General features: G+C 37.7%; 1 protein-coding gene across 1 annotated transcript in view; it reads left to right on the top strand.

Moving 5' to 3' along the window:
- The window catches only part of LOC134677067 (homeobox protein vent1-like), a 29,745-nt gene extending 5,904 nt beyond the window's left edge, over window positions 1-23,841 (top strand). Inside the window, exons 2-3 of the mRNA XM_063535509.1 lie at window positions 21,367-21,551; window positions 22,685-23,841. Coding sequence (XP_063391579.1) covers window positions 21,367-21,551; window positions 22,685-23,101 — 602 coding nt within the window. The 3' untranslated portion in view covers window positions 23,102-23,841. The remainder of the gene's footprint in view (window positions 1-21,366; window positions 21,552-22,684) is intronic.
- Window positions 23,842-25,309: the final 1,468 nt, after the last annotated feature.

The raw sequence follows: 25,309 nt of genomic DNA, 5'->3' as shown, positions 1-25,309 counted from the left end.
ACTGACAGTACACACACAAACACACACACACGTCAGCGTCTATGTAATTTACTTCCTATGCATCTCATCATCATCATCATCTCAGCCTATATACGTGGGCACAGGCCTCCTCTCGAGCGCGAGAGGGCTTGGGCTATAGTCCCCACGCTAGCCCAATGCGGATTGGGGACTTCACATACACCTTTGAATTTCTTCGCAGATGTGTGCAGGTTTCCTCACGATGTTTTCCTTCACCGAAAAGCGACTGGTAAATATCAAATGATATTTCGTACATAAGTTCCGAAAAACTCATTGGTACGAGCCAGGGTTTGAACCCGCGACCTCCGGATTGCAAGTCGCACGCTCTTACCGCTAGGCCACCAGCGCTCTCGTACGTTTGTATGGAGAAATACATCTCGCTCGCACTAATACCTATAATACTATGTGAGTAAAAGCGAGATGCAGAGAAATTTAAGACGAAACAGGAGCTGAGTTTTAAATATTTTAGGTAAATATACCCGTGTCGCTAACGGAAGCGGCTCCTAAAACTAGTGCGATAAGGACAAGGCGAAAAATCCTGCGTAAAAATCTCAAAAATCGAGGTTTTGTACTCGACTGTTTCCTCCTCCAAAACTTACCCAATCGTGACCAAATTTGGAAATCTAAATGATTATGAATATCTGTGTCGGACCGTTTTGCTTTTTTGGCTGATTGATCTCAAAACTAATATATTAGTTTTGAATATTACGCCTCTCATTGTGGCATAGTCAATGAGGCCATTTTGGCCATTTTCGAAGGGCTCTAGCGTCTTAAAAACAAAAACATCAAAAAAAGCAAAACGGTCCGACACAGATATTGAGAATATTAATCTGTGTTGAAAAAATCATTGCTCTAGCATGAAAACTCACGGAGGAAACAGTCGAGTACGTTTGTATGGAGAAATGACCACTCCTGTTGGCTCTTAATGTCAGTGCCAAACTGGTAGCCATACACTTATTATTATCTAGCTTTAATTAGACATCACTTGTAAAGTTCAAATACTTCAAATATAAATTAAGGTGTCAAGTGCGGTTACAAGGGATTCTCCCCTACGAACACTTTAGTTTTAAGTTCCTTAGGGATCATCCATTAATTACGTCACACGAATTTCTAGGTTTTTTGACCCCTCCCCCCCTCCTTGTCACACTTGGTCACATTTTACAAGCCCCTCCCCACGTGGTGTGACGTCACATTTTAGGCAATTTTGTTTTCAACGAAATCGGCAATACTAACTCGGCATTTTTTTAATAAAAAAATATTGTTGGAAAAAGAAATATTAATAATTTTATAACACAAAACCAATTAGGAACGAAAATTGCCTACTTCCAAAACCTCATTATTTAAAAAATGTACCTACAGCGAATAAAATAATATAAATTAATTTTCAGTTACTGATGAATAGTGATGAAGTTAAAATGACGTCACAATGTTTGTGACTCCCCCCTCCCCCATGTCACAACATGTCACATTTTCTTGACCCCCTCCCACCCCCTAAACGTGTGACGTAATTAATGGATGACCCCTTACTCCCTTAGGGACTATAGAGTACCTACAGTCACAGAATTACTAATAGTACTAGGCACAGAAGGTTCACTCTAAACAACGCGCATCAGCAACTCGAATACTTTTCCTATACCCCGCGGCCCCGGTTTTTAGGCTTCCGTACCCAAAGGGTAAAACGGGACCCTATTACTAAGACTTCGCTGTCCGTCCGTCCGTCCGTCCGCCCGTCCGTCCGTCTGTCTGTCACCAGGCTGTATCTCACGAAGCGTGATAGCTAGACAGTTGGAATTTTCACAGATGATGTATTTCTGTTGCCGCTATAACAACAAATACTAAAAACAGAATAAAATAAAGATTTAAGTGGGGCTCCAATACAGCAATCGTGATTTTTGACCAAAGTTAAGCAACGTCGGGCGTGGTCAGTACTTAGATGGGTGACCGTTTTCTTTTTGCATTTTTTTTCCGTTTTTTTTTTTGCTTTATGGTACGGAACCCTTCGTGCGCGAGTCCGACTCGCACTTGCCCGGTTTTTTTTTCAGTACCCCTAGTGTAAATTTCATTCGATATTGTGACGTGTCCTTTCATGGGATTTTGAGTTTCCAAAACGTCCCGCTTGAGATATCATGGGAACCCTAGAATTTCTTGGTATTTCAGAAGAAAAAGTTAATTACGTTGGTCAAGCAGATCTTGTCAGTAGAAAAGGGCGACAAAGGTCATTGGGCGTTTTTGACCCGCTTTATGAATTTTCGCGTACAGAGACCAAACTAGTTTTAAAATAGAGAATTTAATCTCACTTTACTAAATATGTAATTTTTTTTTATGTACATATCATCCGGCAGAAAAAAGTTATTCAACGGTACGAGATAGTGTTAGTTATTAATGTTTTTACTTTCAGCATTGTGCAAAAGTGTGGTTCATGCAGCATGAGAAACGTTTTATAGCATAATAATGGCATATGAAATGTTGTCAATTGCAGCTGTTGCCGGGGTGGTCACCTCTGCAGTTTCTGGCCTGGCCTTCTGGTCTAGAGGTCGCCTGCATTGGCTGGCCCAGTGTGGTTCGGCGCAGCGAACGCAGGCGAGCTGTCTGTGACATCCATGTGATGAGTGCCGGAAGCCCTGGCAGCGGTGACATTGCGCGGGCCCCTTCTTTCCGCGCCATGCCTCCACCTTGACACTCCTCATGTGGAGAAGCTCCGACATCCCGTATTAGATGCCCATGTGCAGCCCGGGCGGCCTCCTCTTGCGTCTATCCGTTTGGCGTGTTTGGGGTGGTCCAGCTTCTCCAGGGGTTCCTTGATATCTTCAATCGGTGTGAAGGAGGGGAGACCCCTGCGGTACTCCGCCTCGGAGCGGAGCTCGAAGAATCCCAGCCCCCAGCGGTGTGGTGAATGGTGACTCCCCCTTTATTTCGCGCCTGCTGCCTTTTTAGACGAAATAACAATTGATTTTGATCAAGCAGAATTAAAAAAGTTCCTCTTGATATTGAACAATATAACAACAGCAACGCAATATAACAGCAGCTATTCAGAGTATTTTTGAAATAATTCCAATAGTTTTGACTTAATTTATTGCAAAAATGCTATAATGATATGAAATGATTTTTATTTCTTTCTCAATTCTCCCATGGTTTGCAAGAATGCGACTCATACCACTGAGTAGTAGATACATTTACCTACATACCTAGCCCTATTTCGTTTGTGTACGCTGTGGGTCATATGTCCGAACAAAACGCCCAATGACCTTTGAAAAATGTATAGGGGCGACGGGATTATTCTAATAGAAAATTTGAATTTCGCGCCTTTTTCTACTGACAAGATTTTCTTTTAACCATCTATCTATTGAATTAGAGCTAGGTACTACTTTTGAGGTTAGAAAAATTCTAATCTTAAAAAAACGGGGTACCTACAATAGAGGAATATCTTTCCATTATGAGTTCAAAAAATAGCTCTAAATAGAGTTAGACCAAGAAAAGTCTGCAACGATTTTGATACCATACGCGGTGCAAGTGTCATTTATACGTAATAATTTCATAGAATTTGACGTTTAAAATAACACTTGGACTGCGTGTGCTATCAAAGTCAACAGTCAACGCTCGCCGTCGCGTCGGCAGAGCGTTATTCATATCAAAGAATATAATACTCATCACTAGGGTTCATATTATCCTCACACCCTGCACTGGTATAGGTTTTATTTCAATTTCAATTTCAATTTCTTTATTCATAACGTAAGTTACATGTCAGTTTTATTATACATATTTACATCTTATGTCTATTTTATATTAACAATAATAAGTATCTAATTTCAATAATCACATATAACATTGTTTGTATTCATAAATTCATCAAATGAGTAAAACGCCTTATCTATTAAATATTCCTTTAGTTTTCTAATAAACATATTGTCCGATAATTCTGCTGACTTTAAATTATTTGGCAAACGATTATAAATTCTAGGACCTATGTACCACACACATTGTTCGGACTTTTTTAGTCTGTGCCGGTTAGGGAGGAGATTATTTCCATTTCGGAAGTTTGGACCACGCATTCTAAATTCATTAAGAGTCTTTCGAACTACCTTTGCCACTTCAAATATGTACAAACCTGGGACAGTCATGATCCTTAACTTCTGAAATAAGCTACGGGCAGGTGTGTCCCAGGGTACCCCAGCCATGATCCTAATTACCCTTTTTTGCATTATAAACACCCTTTGTCTGTCCGCTGCTAGTCCCCACATATCAATTCCGTACTTTACCCATGAATCTAGTAGGTTATAATAGATAGACCAGGCATGAGGGTTGGAAGGAAATGACCGAACGGGATAATCTTAAGCCTCCTCCACACTCGTGCGCGAATCGCGGCGCGAAGCCGCGAACGCGAGTGTGGCGTCGATTTTCGCGGACAGCGAAATCGACTCCACACTCGCGTTCGCGGCTTCGCCCGCGATTCACGCGCATAGTCTGGAGGGGGCTTTATCTATCTTTACTTACTTACTTACTTGGTTGGCGCGGGGTGTGTAATGATCGATATAAAAATAATTAATATATTTTCTGTAGGTATAACAACATTTTATATAATTTCAGAAAATATAATAACTCATTTTGTATAATATACATTTGGTATATTATTAAAATGTTTCATATCATTTTGTATAATTATCTTTTGATATAAAACTCATTTATTATAACGATCATGTGATATAATGCTCATTTATTATACAAGTATTATTATATAAGCATTATTCGGTATAATATTTTAGTAAAGGTATTTTTATGACGACATATGTAAATGTATAACGCAGATTAGGTAGTGGTTTGTTTTGTATAATGGACGCAATTGGGTAGGTAAAGTTTTTTGAAGATAGGCAAATTATATTTTTTCCCGATAGTATTCATTATAGGTAGCGATCACGGAAATGCAGCTCTTTTATTTTTATATCATTTTATTGATTAAATATAATTTTTTAAATGATCGATATGACGTTTGTGAGGTGAAATGGCAGATTCCAGTAATTAATTCCTTGGCGCGTAGTAAATGGGACGAGATAGAAAAAAAATCGATGTCAACTGTCAGTGTCATTCTTGGAAAATAACTTGCAAATAATTGGAAAATAATGGTCGGACGAAACATTTGTGTTTTCTTGTAATTGGATGTCGGTGTGATTTCTAGAATAAGTATTTTTAACGTCCCTAGCACGATCAACACGGATATTTTGATAATGATAACGATTGCTTTCGACTACTTGGCACTGCTTCTTGGAGAACATTTTCATTAACGCCTCCACCACGACTCTTGGACTGCTACACGAGTCATTTTGGATCTCAGTATCAACACAATAGATGGAGACGATCCCGGAAACGTTCGAATGGAAATAGAATATTACAGAGATGAACTCAAAGTGCGTCGTACCGTCTTGTAGGAAGTACAGACGTTACTTTCCAAATTCAGCGTATTTGAGCACACCAAAGTCTTTAACAGCGATTCGGTGCCAAGCTTTGAAGATATATTGGCCAAAATGGTAACTTATACGTTTGTGAGGACTATATAAACGTGATTGTTGTATTATACATATGTAATGATTAAGATTGTAATAGTCTTATAACTAGGTCGTTATTGGCTATTATATATGGGCTCGGCAAGGTGTTCACAATATCTGAACACGCACGCCCTGATAATAGAGGCGTGTTCAGATATTTATGAGCACCCTAGCTGCACCAATATATCTGATGGCGACTGTACTTTAGAAAACTTATAATATAAATCCAAAATAATATAATATAAATCCAGTAAATGTCGTTTCGTTTTATTTTAAAATCCACAAATTATTATCCTTAAGCATTAACATTACAACAGTATATAGAATCACGCTGTGTGGCGTGCCCTTGAAGAGAGTTGAGAGGTTCAAATATGGTCAATATGGATAAGTATGTCTGTAGGGTAAATGTGCTTCACGTTGGGGCCTGTTTACATATTGATTAGTGTTGATTGCGGGTTTAATACATTTGCCACTATACACAAGTAGCAAGTGTATCAACTCGCAAAAATACTACATTTTTGCTTCCATTGAGGTATACATAGTAAGCACTATTCTCAAATTATGTGAGGAAATAAAACAAATTCAATTTAGTAAAGCGTATTTAATAGGGGTAAAGTGACGCGAATACAATTAAAAAAACAACGCATATTCTTAGTTTATATTAAATGTAGATGGCTTTTTAGTTTTCACTTGGTCACAGAAATACGCTAAAAACCACTTTCAGAGTAGGTGTTTCTTGCGTTTTGGCTGTCCTTCTTGTGTCCTTCCACAGCATGAGCATGTCGTAAGTCCTGTTGTATTTGTCCCAGGACTTAGCAGGAAGCTAGTTATTCATTATTAAGTTTGCTTCTGCTTTCAAATGAGGCGGTGCATGCCGTCTATTCCAGGTCGTTTTCGTCACTTGAACTCATTTTGTTTATTACGAGTATTAAAATAACAAGCGGTAACTTATTGAGTATTGCACAACGAATAAACTTTGCCGCCTTTTATTTGCATATTTTTTTTAATTATATTACCATAGATACAAAGCATACGGTACGCGCATGCGTCAATCCGCGCGCACCGCGCAGCGCCCTTTCGCGGTGCTAAAGCGGTATCCAGACGGGACTGATCAAATCGGTCGATTTGATCAGAAATGAAATTGGCGTCAATCTCCAATTTTAGATTTATGGTGATATTAGACCCATTTAAATTGAAAAAATGCCCCATAACGAAAATACTAGCCTCACAAATTGGTGTTCTTGTGTCCGCACCTCATTTTATTGGTCATTATCGGCGGTTGAATTCGGCGAGCCAAATTGGCGTTTGCGTCCGTACGTCCCGATTCGATCGGGCAATTTAATCAGATTGGCGAAAAATTGACTAATCTGGATACGCCTTAAGCAACATCGAGTTGACGATAATTTGACATATAATAATAATAGATTTTTAGCATAAGTTGCATTTCATAAAACTTAACCCAAATCATTTCTACATTTTCAAGTCAAAGATAAAGACATGTTGGTTTTAAAATTTTAATAAGTATAGACCATAACATTGTCATGATCATGTAACATTGTTAAAATAAGAGAGTCTCCCATTTTCATTTTATTGCATTTTTTATAAAATGTCTTTAGATTCTCGGGATATCTTGGTCCTAATTCGATTGCTCTTTTTTATGGAAATAATTATATCCTTCAGATTCACAGGATGCTCGAGGCTTAGCCGAATAACACTGCAAGGAAGTATGTCATGGCTCAATGGTTCTAATTAGCCATCAGTATAATACCGCCAATGAATGTTTACATCCACCTGAAAATAAGAACAACATTCATAAAATGAGGATAACCACACAAAACTAACAGATGGTTGAAATTGTTAGAAAAAATTAGACCGATTTCTTGTTTACGAACTTAACAGCTCATGGCAATTTAATAATAAAAATCAAAACACAAGTGAAGAAAGTTTTATATACCTATGTATTTCACGGATACGTACTCCTGTACGGCCATTGCTCCTCTAATTCAACGGCATTGTGCTTATCACTGTTATGATATTAATTTCAAATTTGTAGAATCTGCTCGCAATCTCGTATGAACTCGCTTATTTTTCTTGCGAAACTCTGTCCAAGGGTCAGCGTAGGGGCCGTCGTGTAGGGGTGGGGAAGAAAACGTTGTCCAATAATTTATGCAGTGCCAAGTTATCGAAAGTAAATTCAATCTTTGTCCAAATACGCGCAGATGTCGTGGGGAATCAGAAGTCCGTGGGTCGTGCTGAGGTCGCCGAAAATCTCAACAATGATAACATTAATAGCAATTCGCAAGGTAACATGAGGCTTGTCCGTTATTTTTCGGGAATGAGAGCTAAGTGACACTGACAGTTGACATCGTTTTTTTTTCTATCCCGTCCCATTTGCTACGTGCAAAGGAAATACTCGGATCTGCCATTCCATCTCACAAACGTCATATCGATCATTTAAAAAATTATATTTCATCAATAAAATGAAATAAAAATAAAAGAGCTGCATTTCCGTGATCGCTATAATAAATACTATCAGATAAAAATATAATTTGCCTATCTTCAAAAAACTTTACCTACCAAACATCAAACATCAAACATCAACATTTATTCAGCAAATAGGCCACAAGGGCACTTTTACACGTCAACATTGAATTTACATAAAAGCAAAAATAATAACATCAACAATTTTATAAAATAAAACTAACAATTCAATCTAACGTATTACAATTACTAAGAGATGTATATGGTCTCTTAATGTCGAATTACATACAAAATACAGATAAAAAAACACACAAAAAAAATCTATAATATTTAGAGGTGTAAATGTCTCTAGGTGTCAGAACTATAAGATTATATAGTTTATCAAGTTATCCTTAGAGATGTATAAGGTCTCCAAGAGTCAATATCCTGTATAATTAATACATTCATTAAAAGAAAAGAAACATACGAGAACAGAATGAGGCGTCTCACTGTAATTAATTAATAAAAGTTACTAAGTATAATAGCTCGTGTTAGCTTAACAGACCAGTCTCCACAAACAGCACCCGTTCACGAGTATGACGCGTATCTCAGCCATCGCCTCCCTCAACCTTCATTCGGGAAAGTGGCGACCCGATCAACAACGCCACCGTAAGCAAAGACTTTTAAGCGAGCATGACATGTTCAAGCTACCGGCCTATATTAATATTAAAATAGTAATAACATGTAGCTGTAAGACACGGCATTTTGTGCTCATATGTTACATAAAAAGACAGTAATATAGCTTCACATAATTACTAGCCTAAGTTGACTTAGAGATGTAAAGGTCTCTAAGTGTCAGAAACATTAAAAATATAGGTAAGTATGTACAATCAAAAATAAAAATCAAATAAATAAATATGTACTTAGAGATGTATAAGGTCTCCAAGTGTCCAAAACTAAAATTAAATTAAACAATATAATCAAGCGAGAACATCATTGTCTCATGTGTCAATTCTACTGGACACTAGCATATTTAATTCACAATGTAAAAAAAAAACAATATTTATTTAATTCTTATTATACTAATGAAATCAAGCTACCGGCTTAAAAGCATCTCTATCGTTTATAAAATCATTTACAGTGTAGTACGCCTTACGTAACAAGGAGTGCTTAATGTGCGACTTAAATTTATGAAGTGGTAAATTCACTACATCAGTGAGGACTTTGTTATAAAAACGTGTACAGTTCCCGACGAAAGACGTACTAACCTTACGGAGGCGGTGGGCGGGCACAGCAAGTTTATGTTTGTTTCTAGTGTTATAGTTATGGATATCACTGTTAACCTTGAATTCGTGGATGTTTTTCCGAACATACATAATATTCTCTAGTATGTATTGAGATGCAACGGTAAGAATGTTAACTTCTTTGAATTTCTCTCTTAGGGATACTCGAGCGCCCAGTCCATAGATGGAACGTACAGCTCGTTTTTGCAGCACAAATATTGTCTGAATATCTGCCGCTTTTCCCCACAACAGAATTCCATAAGACATAACACTATGGAAGTAACTAAAGTATACCAGCCTGGCCGTCTCTACGTTTGTCAGCTGTTTGATTCTCCTCACTGCATAGGCTGCTGAACTAAGTTTTCCGGCTAGAGTGCCTATATGTGCATGCCATTGCAGTTTGGAGTCTAGAGTGACTCCCAGGAAAACAGTTCGGTCCTCAAATTCCAGCGTATCACCTTTTATTTTAATCTTGCTGTTATTTACCTGCTTGACGTTAGGTAGCGTAAACTTGATGCATTTGGTTTTCTTGGCGTTCAAAAGCAAATTGTTTGCCGTAAACCAGTTTACAATGGTAGATAGCGCGTCATTAATGCTCTCGAAGCTATTTTCCTTTCTGTCCACTTTAAATATAAGGGAAGTGTCATCTGCAAATAACACTATATCATGTCTATCTTGCACAACTTTTGGTAAGTCATTAATGTATACCAAGAACAGGAAGGGACCAAGAATTGAACCTTGAGGCACTCCGAGGGCTACCGGGGACCCCGCCGATTGAGTTCCATTAATAACTACTCGCTGAGTTCTATCCGAAAGGTACGATGAGACCAGGTCAAGGGCACTAGCTTTTATCCCATAGCGGCTTAATTTTCTCTTTAAATTTTCGTGATCAACGCAATCAAATGCCTTTGACAGATCACAGAAAATTCCAACAGCATCTTGAGCTTTTTCCCAAGCATCAAAGATGTGTTTTAGAAGTACCGCACCGGCGTCAGTAGTTGATCGACCTTTGGTGAAACCAAATTGATTGCTGTCAAGCAGTTTGTTTCTGTTGAAATGTGACAATAGTTGATTCAGAATAAGTTTCTCGAACACTTTGCTTAATGCCGGTAGTATTGAAATCGGTCTAAAGTTCGTGGGATCTGTTCTCGTTCCTGATTTAAACAGAGGGATAATTTTGCTATGTTTCATAATATCTGGAAAAATTCCAGCATCAATGCATCTGTTGAAAATCTCAGCTAAGTATGGTGTAATTGACTCAATGATGGAATCTAATACTTTGACAGACAGGCCCCAAAGATCTTCTGTTTTCTTTAAATTTAAAGACCTAAAAGTCTTAAGAACTATATTCGATGAGACATACGAAAATTTGAAGATTTCTGTACATTCTGCCACATTTGTCTTCAAAATTTCTTCAGCGACGTCTGCCGATGAATTAAGGGATCTTGTTGTTTCTACCGGGATATTCGAGAAAAACCGCTCAAAATGATCTGCCACTTCACGGTCGGAACTTACTAAAGTGTCAGCAATTCCCAATTCTAACCTAACCTAACCTACTTTTCTGGTAGCGGTTCGTTTAGTGTAGGGGTCGCAGTTCTTAACCTAACCTAACCTAGTATTCTGGTAGCGGTTGGTTTTGTGTAGGGGTCGCAGTTCTTAAACTTTCCTACCCAGTTATAAATAGCAGTTCGTTATATGTAGAAATACATTATATCAACAATTCTACTTTAGATGAAATAACTTTATATCATAAATTCAGTATAGAAAATATGTATTATACTTGAAGAATGTTATGCTAAATGTTATTAGATCAATTAATCTTTATATAAAATGATAATTTATATCATATGAAAATATATTAAGTGTTGTTATACCATTTAATAATTATACTAAATAAGCGTTATTGCAACTTATATTATAATAAAAAATGTTTATAGCCATCGATACGCACCCGTTGGCGCGTTGACCCAAAATGAGTCTTGGCCTCCCACACAAGAGCACGCCACTTTGATCGGTCCAGAGCGGTATCCCGCCAGCTTTCGCCGACGCATGTATCATGTATGTATGCATGTATGTATGTGTATTTTATGTATCTTTAAGTACTTTACTTTTTCTAAGTACCTAAACATACAGACTATAGAGCTAGACCAAGAAAAGTCTGCAACGATTTTGATATCATACGCCGTGCAAGTGTTATTAAATAGTAAATACTTACGTCATAATTTCAAAAAACACTTAAAAGTAACACTTGCACTGCGTGTGATAACAAAATCGCTGCAGACTCTTGGTCTAGCTCTACTATCTCTTCACTACCTACTTTCTCTACAATAGAGCAAAACAAAACCAAATTGAATTCATTCAAATATTCAATATGCAACGTCAATGCATTTCGTACGCAACTAACATTAACCAATACGTGACACCCGCACCGCACGCCACAAATAAAAATATTTCCACTGAAAACCAGTGTGAAAATGCCTACGTGACCGCCATTTTGGCTAGTGATGTCCGTTTATCGTAAATTCACCGATAAATTACCGATTCGTATCAAACTGCATCGAATCGTTCACACGCGATTTAACTTTGCCGCTTTTTTGAATTCGAAATTTAAAATTCTGAACGCGAGCTCTATGCTTCCACAAACATTAGCAACGCTGTTTGAATTTAGACTTTATTTTTAGGTTGTTTAAGTGTATTTTCGTTTTGGCTGGGTTAGTATGAAGGTTGTAATATTTTTACAATTCATTTGGCGCGTTCGATAACTGTCAATCTCTGTTGCGTCGGCCATAAGAAATAAATAATAATATGTTTATTTGCGAAAGGGGATCGGTTTTACGACGGGTTTTTCGTGGAAATTGCATAAATGCGTGGTGTTGAATGTTAAGAGAGTTAAAATGGGTTTTATCGGTTTGAATTCGTTGTCACTCACTCTGATTGAATGATCGAGATCGTAATCCGTCTAACTTGATTGCCCAAAAATGTTGCACTTATTTATTTTATCAATGGCATTGAGGTTTTTTAGCACGCAAATCACCTACCTATACCTACCTCACCTTATCTATCAAGTACCTACCGTTTTTTGGACTTGATTTTTTTACTAGCTGACGATATAGGTACCTACTTAAATAGATAAAAATGAAATATGTACGTAGATACTTACATAAATACATACTTAATATTCACTATCAACACACAAAGAAATGCCCTTACCGCGATTCGTACTCCGGACCTTCCAGCTTCGTAAGCAGGGTGACTTCTGACTTCTAGGAAATACACATGTTCAGTAATAAAATTGTGAGGATTTTTAAAATTTCAGTAAAGTACGAAAATCTAAAATCAGGAAAACTTATCTGTTTATAATATTACCTAGTAAGTAATCAATGGTCATAAAGTTTTGATTACAAGTTGTAAATATAGACGCCGGTTTCAAACCAAAGACCTAAATCGGAAATGGACAAATGTCTTGAAAATAGGAATCCCTATATGATCAATCTCGTAATAGCAGACGTCATCACTCCATCTCCGTGACGTGGACTGGGCGGAGCGCTGACGAGGTCCGTTTTTATGGCGGATTGGTAAAAAAACGTCAAGTCCGAAATTTTGGCCGCAGATAGCAAATAATTTAGCTATGTAAAACCACTCAACTATAGTGCATTACTACAACTATGGTCCACATTGTCCACAAGCATAGTTTGATGGTTTTACGGCACATACAATAACCTATGAAGTGTCACTACGGAAGTATTGATTATAAATTTTATGATATGGTCTTCAGTTACCGCAAAATTTACGAGCGAAATATTCAAAGTCTAACAGAGACTGCATTTCCCCTCCCACCAGCATGAAATCTTTTTTTTTTAATTTATTAACTCAATAAAAAACACACAGTACTTAATCCATTTCACATATTTTTCACCACACCAGCTCGGAATTAAAGAATTACTTTGCACTTCAAAAACGAATAGCAAAGTTGCATTTTATCCACATGTAAGGCAAAGTAATCAAATGCAAATTTTGAGTTGTTTTCTTATGTTTGCTGGTAGAATTGACTTTTAAATGATGATTTTGGATGATAAATATTTAATAACATTCATTTGGATTTGATTTGGTTTGATTTTGTTTGATATTTTACATTTAATATTTGCTTCGGGTTGGTGTGGTGAAAAATTTTGTGTTTCACTCGGGGGCAAATTTTGTTTAACCCTCGTGCTTTGAAACCCTCGCAACGCTCAAGATTCCATTTTTCGAACCACTCGCTACGCTCGTGGTTCAATTTTGGAATCTTTCGCTTGCTCGGGTATCAATAGTAGCACCCCATACAACCATTTCCAGTCGCCGTTACGACGCGGTGTAGACACATCTTGTGTCGACACCGTCTGTTTCGGTCACAATTCCAGTCGCAGAGTCGTCGCCGTGTCGACACAGTTACCAGAAATGGGGAAGGGTCGACACATGACACAAAGTGACATAAAGTGTGGTCGCCGTGTGCACACATTGTTTCGGGTTTGCGACTACTTTATGCCAAAATCATTCGTTCATTCGTTCATTTTGTTCCTGTCAAATGGAAACTGTCAGATGGAAAAATAGTTAAATAAAAATAAGTGACATTAATACGCCATCTCTAAAACGAATTACAAGACGTAATTATATATTGTTTGCATTTATATTACAATAGGACTTAAATTATTATGGGTAATTAAACTGCTCGAGTGATTTGATAAACTAAGTGTAATATAATCAACGCGCCACCACATTGTTTTAGTTTAGCCGGAAATGAAATTGTTTACTTCTCAGTGCTTGTGTTCATAAATATATTATTTGATGCATTTTTAGTACTTCGATGCGTATACTATACTTAAATAACAGAAATAACGCTTTACATACTACGAGACTTGTTAATTATGATGTATAAATATGGTTTAAGGCTGAGAAATATTGCAGTCACAAAGTAGTCGCAAATGTTTCGACTTTGTGTCGACTCTGTGTAGACACATGACACGCGCTGTCAAAAGTAATAACAAAGTTACTGGATTTGCAAAATGGCTCCTTGTGTTCATTTGTTTTCAGATATTCTCAAAGTGTAAAAATGACGTGGTCAGAGATGGGACTTAATAGATTAACTGTTTATTCGACTAATTAATGGAATAAAAAAAGTTAATCCTCAAATTTTAATCACGATTAGTTTAGTCGACCTAACATAGATGGAAGTTGACAGGGGGCCATTTTTGTACGTAAAAATAAGAGAAATGTCTTGCATGCAGATGGTAGCCAAACACTTTGTCATAAAAGTCGAGATGGGTGTCGATTTATAGGTTTTAGGGAGTGCCGATTTCGAAAATGATGACCATTTTGGAATCCAAAATGGCGGCCATGCACTGTGTCATAAAAGTCGTGATGGATGTCGTTTTATACGTTTTAGGGGGCCCCAATTTTGAAAATGATGACCATTTTGGAATCCAAAATGGCGGCCATGCACTATGCCATAAAAGTCGTCAGGGGTGTCGTTTTATAGGTTTTAGGAGGCGCAGATTTCAAAAATGATGACCATTTTGGATTCCAAGATGGCGGCCATGCACTATGTCATAAAAGTCGTCATGGATGTCGTTTTATAGGTTTTAGGGGGCCCCGATTTAGAAAATGATGACCATTTTGAAATCCAAAATGGCGGCCATGCACTACCTATGTAATAAAAGTCGTCATGGGTGTCGTTTTATAGGTTTTGGGGGGCGCAGATTTAGAAAATGATGACCATTTTGGATTCCATAATGGTGGCCATGCACTATGTCATAAAAGTCGTCATGGGTGTCGTTTTATAGGTTTTAAGGGGCGCAGATTTCGAAAACGATGACCAATTTGGATTCCAAGATGGTGGCCATGCACTATGTCATAAAAGTCGTCATGGATGTCGTTTTATAGGTTTTAGGGGGCCCCGCTTTCGAAAATGATGACCATTTTGGAATCCAGAATGGCGGCCATGCACTATGTCATAAAAGTCGTCATGGGTGTCGTTTTATAGGTTTTGGGGGGCGCAGATTTCCAAAACGATAACCATTTTCGATTCCAAAATGGCGGCCATGCACTATCTCATAAAAGTCGTCATGGATGTCGTTTTATGGGTTTTAGGGGGCCCCGATTTAGAAAATGATGACCATTTTGAAATCCAAAATGGCGGCCATGCACTATGTCATAAAAGTCGTCATAGGTGTCGTTTTATAGGTTTTGGGGGGCGCAGATTTCGAAAACGATAACCATTTTCGATTCCAAAATGGCGGCCATACACTATGTCATAAAAGTCGTCATGGATGTCGTTTTATGGGTTTTAGGGGGCCCCGATTTAGAAAATGATGACCATTTTGAAATCCAAAATGGCGGCCATGCACTATGTCATAAAAGTCGTCATAGGTGTCATTGTATAGGTTTTGGGGGCGCAGATTTCGAAAACGATAACCATTTTCGATTCCAAAATGGCGGCCATGCACTATGTCATAAAAGTCGTCATGGATGTCGTTTTATAGTTTTTGGGGGGCGCAGATTTAGAAAATGATGACCATTTTGGATTCCAAAATGGTGGCCATGCACTATGTCATAAAAGTCGTCATGGGTGTCGTTTTATAGGTTTTAGGGGGCGCAGATTTCTAAAACGATAACCATTTTCGATTCCAAGATGGCGGCCATGCACTATGTCATAAAAGTCGTCATGGATGTCGTTTTATAGGTTTTAGGGGGCCCCGCTTTCGAAAACGATGACCATTTTGGATTCCAAAATGGCGGCCATGCACTATGTTATAAAAGTCGTCATGGATGTCGTTTTATAGGTTTTAGGGGGCCCCGCTTTCGAAAATGATGACCATTTTGGAATCCAGAATGGCGGCCATGCACTATGTCATGAAAGTTGTCATGGGTGTCGTTTTATAGGTTTTGGGGGGCGCAGATTTCGAAAACGATAACCATTTTCGATTCCAAAATGGCGGTCATGCACTATGTCATAAAAGTCGTCATGGATGTCATTTTATAGGTTTTAGGGGGCCCCGATTTAGAAAATGATGACCATTTTGATATCCAAAATGGCGGCCATGCACTGTCATAAAAGTTGTCATGGGTGTCGTTTTATAGGTTTTGGGGGGCGCAGATTTAGAAAATGATGACCATTTTGGATTCCAAAATGGTGGCCATGCACTATGTCATAAAAGTCGTAATGGGTGTCGTTTTATAGGTTTTAGGGTGCGCAGATTTCGAAAACGATGACCATTTTGGATTCCAAGATGGCGGCCATGCACTATGTCATAAAAGTCGTCATGGATGTCGTTTTGTAGGTTTTAGGGGACGCAGATTTCGAAAATGATGGCCATTTTGGAATCCAAAATGGCGGCCACGCACTATGTCATAAAAGTTGTCATGGGTGTCGTTTTATAGGTTTTAGGGGGCCCTGATTTCGAAAATGATGACCATATTGGAATCCAAAATGGCGGCCATGCAGTATGTCATTAAAGTCGTCATGGCTGTCGTTTTGTAGGTTTTAGGGGACGCAGATTTCGAAAATGATGGCCATTTTGGAATCCAAAATGGCGGCCACGCACTATGTCATAAAAGTTGTCATGGGTGTCGTTTTATAGGTTTTAGGGAGCGCAGATTTCGAAAATAATAACTATTTTGGAATCGAAGATGGCGGCCATGCACTATGTTAAAAGTCGACACGGATGTCGTTTTGTTGGTCATGGTCATCATTTTCGATATCTGCTCTTCCTAACACCTATAAATCAACATCTATGACGGCTTATATGACAAAGTGCACGGCAGACATCTTGGAATCCAAAATGGTCATCATTTTCGAATTCTGCACTCCCTAAAACCTATAAAACGATATCCATGACGACTTTTATGACAAAGTGCACGGCACACATCTTGGATTCCAAACTGGTCATCATTTTCGAAATCGGCACTTCCTAAAACCTATGAAACGATATTCATGACGACTTTTATGACAAAATACGTAGCGGCCATCTTCGATTATAAAATGATCATCGTTTTCGAATTCTGCACTCCCTAAAACCTATAAATCGACATCCGTGACGACGCAAGTTATCTTTATTTTCAGATCTAACAAATTGCTACAGAATACAAAGGACAAAAAAAGAAGCGAGGAGGTAATGAAACAAGCAAAAATATAGATGATTCCTCGACGCAATTGGATGCTTCTTAAATTGTGTCCAGATTTTTTTGTCATAATTTTTTTTATTTTTCACGTATTACTCTCACAAGTTCCGTAACATTTCGACCTTGTAATTTTTTAAGTAAATGTTTTTGTTTATCTGTGAGGATCTCACTAGAATAATATAATCAAGGTATGTTTATATTTGATAATTGAAATAGTAACGCAAAAAAAAATATATTTGTGTCTTATATTCCTGCCGAAGACTTTTATTTTTCCTTTTCCTTCTACACAAGTTTGGTCAAGTAATAAGAATTTAGGGCTCTCAATTTTATTTTGACTTCTACAACAGTAAAGCTACGAGGCCATGTTTGGTATCGTTTTCGTATAAATTCGCAGTACCAAATTTAGTTATGGTATCACATTGACACCATTCCAAAGTAAAAACATATAAACTTACTTTCTTTTAAACTCCTCTTCACGCTTAAACTGCTGAACAGTTTTAATTTAAATTTAGTACACATATATTTTGAGTCCCGAGACAGGACATAATAAGTTATCTCAAAAATCATCCTTCAAAGATGTGAAATGAGGTGTAGGGGGGAATTCAGAATTGACTTCTTGAAGTTAATACTGTTTAAGTTTAGGTTTGAAGTCATGTTTTTTTTTATCATTTTTAACTAAATCAAAGATGTAGACCATCCCAAATTTAATATAAATCGGTTCAGCGGTTATTGATTTCCCGTACAAATTACCACGCCACTTTTCACGCCTTCAAAAGATGATTTTGGTTATAAGATCTATCCTATGTCCTGTTCCGGGACGCAAACTATTTCTATACCAAATTTCAACGAAATCGGTTCAGCGGTTAAGCGTCAAGAGGAGTTTAAAAAAAACTGACCAAGTGCGAGTCGGACTCGCGTATTAAGGGTTCCGTACATTAAGTCCGACTCGCGCTTGACTGCACATTTCTAATAGGTTTTCCTGTCATCTATAGGTAAAGAACTATTTTGTGTATTCAGATGGACAGACATACAGACTCACGAGTGATCCTATAAGGATTCCGTTTTTTGCTTTTGAGGTACGGAACCCTAAAAAGATTTTTTAATTTTGTGGAATGGTGTCAATGTGATACCTTAAATGGATTCAGCAACCCAGATTTATACGAAAACGATACCATACACGGCCTAGCACCTTCACTGATGTAGATATATCAAGATAAAATTGAGAGCTCTAAATAAACTTTCAAGAGCGGATATCTCAAAAACTATTCAACATATCGAAAAAATTGACTGAATAAACTTGTAACAAATTAAATTAACTTTCATTTTGTATATAAATGGCCATGTCGCTAAGATGCATAGTTTCCGAGATATAATCGAAAAACCGGAAAATGGGACCTTCAAACAAAGCCCCCTCTCTTCCCCCCGCTCAAGGGCTACGGCCGGGGACTTTTGATATGTTCACCTCCTAACTTGTCCAAACCAAGTTACAGAGTCAAAAATTGTGTTCCGAGCATTTCCCTCTACAACTTTTTGGAGCATTCGTTGGCTGACCTAAGTAGCTTATTGCATTTCTTTAAAAACTTTTCTGTGAAAGGTTGACGGGTGTTGGGTGTTGGGGTTTATATGGTTTTGGTCGATTATTATCATTTGCATCGCCCATGATGACTTACTAGAATTACTTACGAGCACACGACACACTAATTAATGTAATAGTAGTTTGACAAACCTTGGTTTTCAAGAGGTATTTTATATTGACATTTGCTGTCACAAATTTGCTGTCAGATTTAGTCGCAAACCGCACGCAAAGTGCACACAAATGTGTCGACACCTTGTTACGGAAAAGTGTACACACGGCGACGACACTTTGTTTCGAAACAATTCTAGACACATTGTGTGGACTCTGTTACGACACATCTGACATTTAGTTACCACTTTGATGATTCTGCGACTGGAATGGTTATATGGGACGAGCGGTTAAACAACAACTTTGCCCCCTTGTAAAACAAATAACTATTTTCGCCAAACTGCATGACAGTTTGTTGGCGAACGGTAGCACTCAACAATCTTCCTTAATCTACTGTGTAAGGTATAAGTATAGGTACTGTCGGCGGTACACTTACCTGACCAGTCGTTAGGCTTTATCTCATTGCAACAAAGTTCAAAACTGGTCAGATAACTGTGACGCCGATGGAATAGTCCATTAAAACACTCTGAATGTGTTTTAAATTCATTATATTGCTGTAATGATGTACTTCATCTCATCATCTTCCTCGCGTTATCCCGGCAATTTGCCACGGCTCATGGGAGCCTGGGGTGATGGGGTCCGCTTGACAACTAATCCTAAGAATTGGCGTAGGCACTAGTTTTAATTTATGATATTGCTGTATACTTAATCAGTTTTAAATGTTTATTTATTCATGTATGGTTTTAATAAAAGTCAACTATCTACGCACGAAGATTTAGCTTCGCTGTAAAAGCCTTACTTCGTCTACAACTGCTAACTAAACATTCTCGACAATCTCCGAAAATAATTTAAATTAAAACAGACACAAATCGCCCCCGAACCACCATCATCCAATAAACAATTGACAGACGATTTGTTTTTTTTTTCCACAAAAAACGTCAATTTCGTGACCCTCGTAACCGATAAAATGCTGACCAAGTCATTTTAGCCAAGCCCTATAAAATAACCCAAACCATTTTGAATCTTACATCTAAAGACTTAAGGACTATTCGCTTGGATAGTCTGTCCCGCTGTCCCAATCTCGGTTTAGTGCAATTTAATCAGTTATTTAGTTTTATTAGCTCGATTTTATCGGATTTTATTTGAATATTGTGGCCAGGGGCAGTGATTTCAGGAAGCCACTTTGCCGTTTAGTCCTATCAGAGAAAACATGCTCAGGAAGCCATTTAAAGAATTAATATTTAGGTAATTCTTCTATACGATTTAGGAAGAAAATATCTGCTTATTGGTACCTACATTGGTAGTACCTATACTGCAAAACAACAGTAAGGTACGATACTCGCATCGCAAATGTCAGATTTCTCTCCAATTCTAAATAGGTAGGTACCAGTCTACCAGTTGAGTTTTATTTTACTCTACATTGTGCATGGTTCCTCGATAGTTGACTGGTAGAGAATACTTTTGGCATTAAGTCCTCCTTTTGTACGATAATTTTTTCTATTGTGAAAATTTTTTTTAAATAAATAAATATTTATGGCTTTATTAAAACTTATACAAACTATTATTAAAATTAAGTATAGACTAAATAAATTAAAACTAAAACTAATAAAATAAATTAATAAATAAATAAATAAAACTTACCCACCTACCTTAGATCCCCCAGATCTGTCCCCTGCGGAAGTGTGCCCATAAGGCTGGCTACATTCCATTAAAAAAAAAAAAAAAAATTATAAATATTATATTCATCTTTCCGAAATAAAACGAACTATTTTGCTAAAAATGTTAAAGACTTTAAGGTAGCTTCTTTTGCTCGTGTCTAGACAAAAACATTACCTAGGTACAGAGTCAAACTCAGAAAAGAAGTCTGCAGTGATTTTAATAGCCCACGCAGTGCAAGTGTCATTTTAAACGTCAAACTTCTATGAAATTATTACGTAAAGTAACACTTGCACTGCGTGGGCTATCAAAATCACTGCAGACTTTTCTTGGTCTAACTCTAATTATATTATAGTCGCACCAAACAAAGTCTGCAGCGGATTTGATAGCCCACGCAGTGTAAGTGTTATGTATACGTCATAATTTCATAGAAGTTTGACGTTTAACATGACACTTGCACTGCGTGGGCTATCAAAATCGCTGCAGACATTTTACTGTCTGTCTATAAAATGAACGCTTCTCCACTATTCGGCATATTTTCTTTATTTTAGTACTCAACAACCCTCTCTTCCAGGTAACGACTCAGAGCCCGACCAAGAGGACTCAACAGACCGCCGCGAGAGCAAAGCGAGGCGCCGGCGCACCGCCTTCACATCCGAACAGCTGTTGGAGTTAGAGCGAGAGTTCCACGCCAAGAAGTACCTGAGTCTGACAGAGAGGTCGCAGATCGCTGCGGCGCTCAAACTTAGCGAAGTACAGGTTGGTATCCTTCTCATCTTAGTGTTAGATCAAGAAAAGTCTGCAGCGATTGTGATAGCCCACGCAGTGCAAGTGTCATTTTAAACGTCAAACTTCTATGATATTATGACGTATAAGTAACACTTGCACTGCGTGGGCTATCAAAATCGCTGCAGACTATTCTTGGTTTAACTCTAGTGCTTTTTCCTAACTGGGTTCTGGGGTCCACTTTTGATCACGAAATCCCAATAGATGCAGATAGGCTTAGAAAAGGCTCTGTCACCAGATGACCTCTCAGATTCTGATCTTCTGAACACAAAGGAAAACTACTTTCCTTATGAAACTGACTTCCTTCACTGAAACATAACTGATAAAAATTAAATTATTGTACTAATTGTACTTGGCTACCAGCGATCCATGTGGTAAAGTATAGTTGGTCAAACCAATTTGTCAGTCAGTAAGAACCAGGAAAACTATACTCATCCTTTTCTTTTGGGTGCTAGTGCTAGTGTAAAACAAAGATAGTATGATTCTCTCTGTCAATGATTGAAATAAAATAGTCCTTTGACAAACTATATACCGGGTGTGGCCTGTAATATGAGCAAAAAAATTAACTGTAGGCTGTACTCCTCATACTGATCAACATTTGTTCAGCGACTTTAAAAAATAACTTGTAGTTTGATTTTTAATACGCTTTAAAGATTATTCAAAGACGCAATGTATTGCGAATTTTGTTATGTTTAAGGTTTGACAAGCAACGTCAATCACATTGAAATGGCGTGGCGATGGCGTCCATTGAAGATAATATTTATTTTGTATGAAAAATAGGGAGTCTAAATACTTCATAATTTTTAAAAGTTGTTGAACAAAAGTGTCACCGTTTGAGGAGTACAATTTATGTTTTAATTATTTGCTCGTGTTACAGGCCACACCCGGTATATTATTTGATGATGCCAACCAAGTGAAAAAAATGCGGCTAAATTCAAAGATATCTAAATGTAAATAGCTGCAAGTGGAACGCATATACTCGTATGTTAGTGATGATGATGACAGTAATACAGGGTTTGAGCCAAATAAATGAAGATCGAATACCTATACGCGAAAGTTTAAAAGAAATATGCAATCTACCATTCTTAAATCTCAATTTCTTTCAGGTCAAAATATGGTTCCAAAACCGTCGCGCGAAATGGAAACGCGTGAAAGCCGGCCTCGCATCCGGGAGTCACTCCGGCAAAACCTCGGGCACCAAGATAGTCGTTCCCATCCCTGTCCACGTGAACCGCTTTGCTGTACGAACACAACACCACCAAATGGAAAAACAACAGTTCAGACTAGACAGGAACCAACCTTGCAGCCTTTTACAGTCCCAAACATCAGCGTTCTCGAAAAACGACGCGTTCTTAAAAGAATCGAATCCGTTTTTGAAGGAATCGAGTCCGTTTTTGAAAAACGAATCGGTAATATCGATGGGGCGCAGCACTATGTACGATGCGAGCATGTCCGCTAGGTTGGCAAGTTTGAGTCAAGCCGCCAATTTGAGGTTTGGAAATCAAAATGGCCGACCTAGCTAGTCTGGGATTTGCAATAGATACAGGCTGATTTTCTTTGGTAATAAAGATAATCAATTAAGTATTATAGTCAGACCGTTAAAAGTCTGCAGCGATTTTGATAGCTCACGCAGTGCAAGTGTCATTTTAAACGTCAAACTTCTATGAAATTATGACGTATACATAACACTTACACTGCGTGGGCTATCAAATCCGCTGAAGACTTTGTTTGGTGCGACTATATCACTGAAGCATTGAGCATGCGATAATTACCTTTTGTTATTTTCGGTACAATTCATAGTCTAAATTAATGAGCGGTTGTATGGATAATGCTTCAGTGGAAATGTGTCAAGTCAACAAAATTTTATCATATTTTTACAAAATGGTTGTTTCAAATCGAGTCGGCAAAAACGCTTCAGTCAACTAAGTACCACTTTTTAGTGCCATATACCTACTGAATCGCGTTACTACCAAAACAAGCTTGATTTTTGTTTAATTATGTGCTTGCAAATGACGATAACAAATATGAAAAAATCTATGTTAGACAGCTGAATCGTCAATCCTGAACACTTGAAAGAAATGTCACTCCAAAAGTCACTGTAAGAAATCATTGAGCTGAAATATCTGGTACTTGAAACAACCTGCTTAAAAATATCTATAAATAAAATAAAATAACAGGTATTATGTTGATTTATTAAAAGTTGGCCTGCTTAAAGGTTAATACTGTAATAAATTCGTGTTAAAAATCATTGCAAATATATTGTAAGTACGTTGAAAAACTATTAATTGTAAAATAAGCAATGCCTATCTATATTGTAACGGAAAGTAATAATTAGATAATAAAACGTGTGATAAAAGGTAATGTTGTCGTTTTCCTTATTACCTGTATTAGCACAGAATAAATAATAGTACTACCGTACAGAAAGGACACTTCCTCCAAAACCGAAGTTTGACAGCGAGTTCAGGGACGAATCATGGTATCCTTTTCTAATGTATGGCACTATCCCTCTCGGCTATTTAGGGCTGTCAAAATTCAAACCATTATCTTATCTGTGGTCGGGAATGCAAAAGGACGTCATGTGGTGTCAACCCTAATAAATGGCTCGGAGCAATGCTGAGCCGAACGGAGCATAGTTTGCCCGAAGCCAGGAGTGTCTCCCCATTGGCATTACTGGCTTTGTAAGCTGTAGACCTTTGGTTCCCCATGGCACTGCATTTTGAAAAAATTAAAAATAAATACAAAAACGAAAAAAAAATGTAAGTACATATGTATATGAATAATAAGTAAGTATGTATGGAACCTGCACCTGCCCACAATAATCTACGAGAATTGGTGGAAAAATGTGACCTGAGTGGCTACCGCGAAAACCGAAATTCGCGAATTGCGGGGATCTTTCTCTTTTACGCCAATAAAGGCGTAATTAGAGTGACAGAGAAAAATCCCCGCAATTTGCGAACTTCGATTTTCGCGGTTAAGTATAGCCCTGTATATAGAACATTGACAGACACTGCCAGACAGACATCATCAGTATCGGCATATCACTGTTAGTTTCATACACATTCATTATATCGGCGAACGCAATTTTGTCAAGATCACAAAAAGAGAGAAAATTCACAAAATAAATCAGCCTGTGCTACCGTTCGGTGGGCGTGTCTAGCTGACTGACCAACTCATGCCATTTTCAACTCTGTTGCATATAAATAAGATTCAATTTGTAAAGAAAGGAAAAGCAATTTTAAATTAGCATTAGAATCTTTCAAATTTTGAATTTCGAATGTTTCGTTCGGATCGAATATGCTTATTTTCTTACAACTTTACTTAGTAATTAATTTTCAACTTTACAACGGTAACATAAGGTTGAATTTTGCTTGGATGGTAATTTATTTATTTATTTATTTATTTAGAAATTTAATTCAGGCAACAAGGCCCATATTACAAATACCTTACAGACTAACATACATATGTATTTTATAAACTTAAAACAAAACACTATTTAGACGATAAAACGGCGTGGCTCCGTTGCATCGGCTGCTCTTGTGTCGGATTCGGCAGTTTGCCCCGGAACCTCCGAAACACGACACCTGTCGGCCAGAAGTCGGCGCACTCGATAAGAAAAAAAAAAAAAAATAAGAAAAAGTGTATCAAACTGTCAAAAGCACAAACTATTAACATGAAAGCTACCAACATATGAAGTACATCGCTAATACCTTTACTACATTGTGATAGAGTTT

Source organism: Cydia fagiglandana, chromosome 25, assembly GCF_963556715.1.
Source record: "Cydia fagiglandana chromosome 25, ilCydFagi1.1, whole genome shotgun sequence".
Lineage (NCBI taxonomy): Eukaryota > Metazoa > Arthropoda > Insecta > Lepidoptera > Tortricidae > Cydia > Cydia fagiglandana.
Note: the sequence above shows the minus strand (reverse complement) of the source record. Positions and strands in the feature narration are given on the sequence as shown.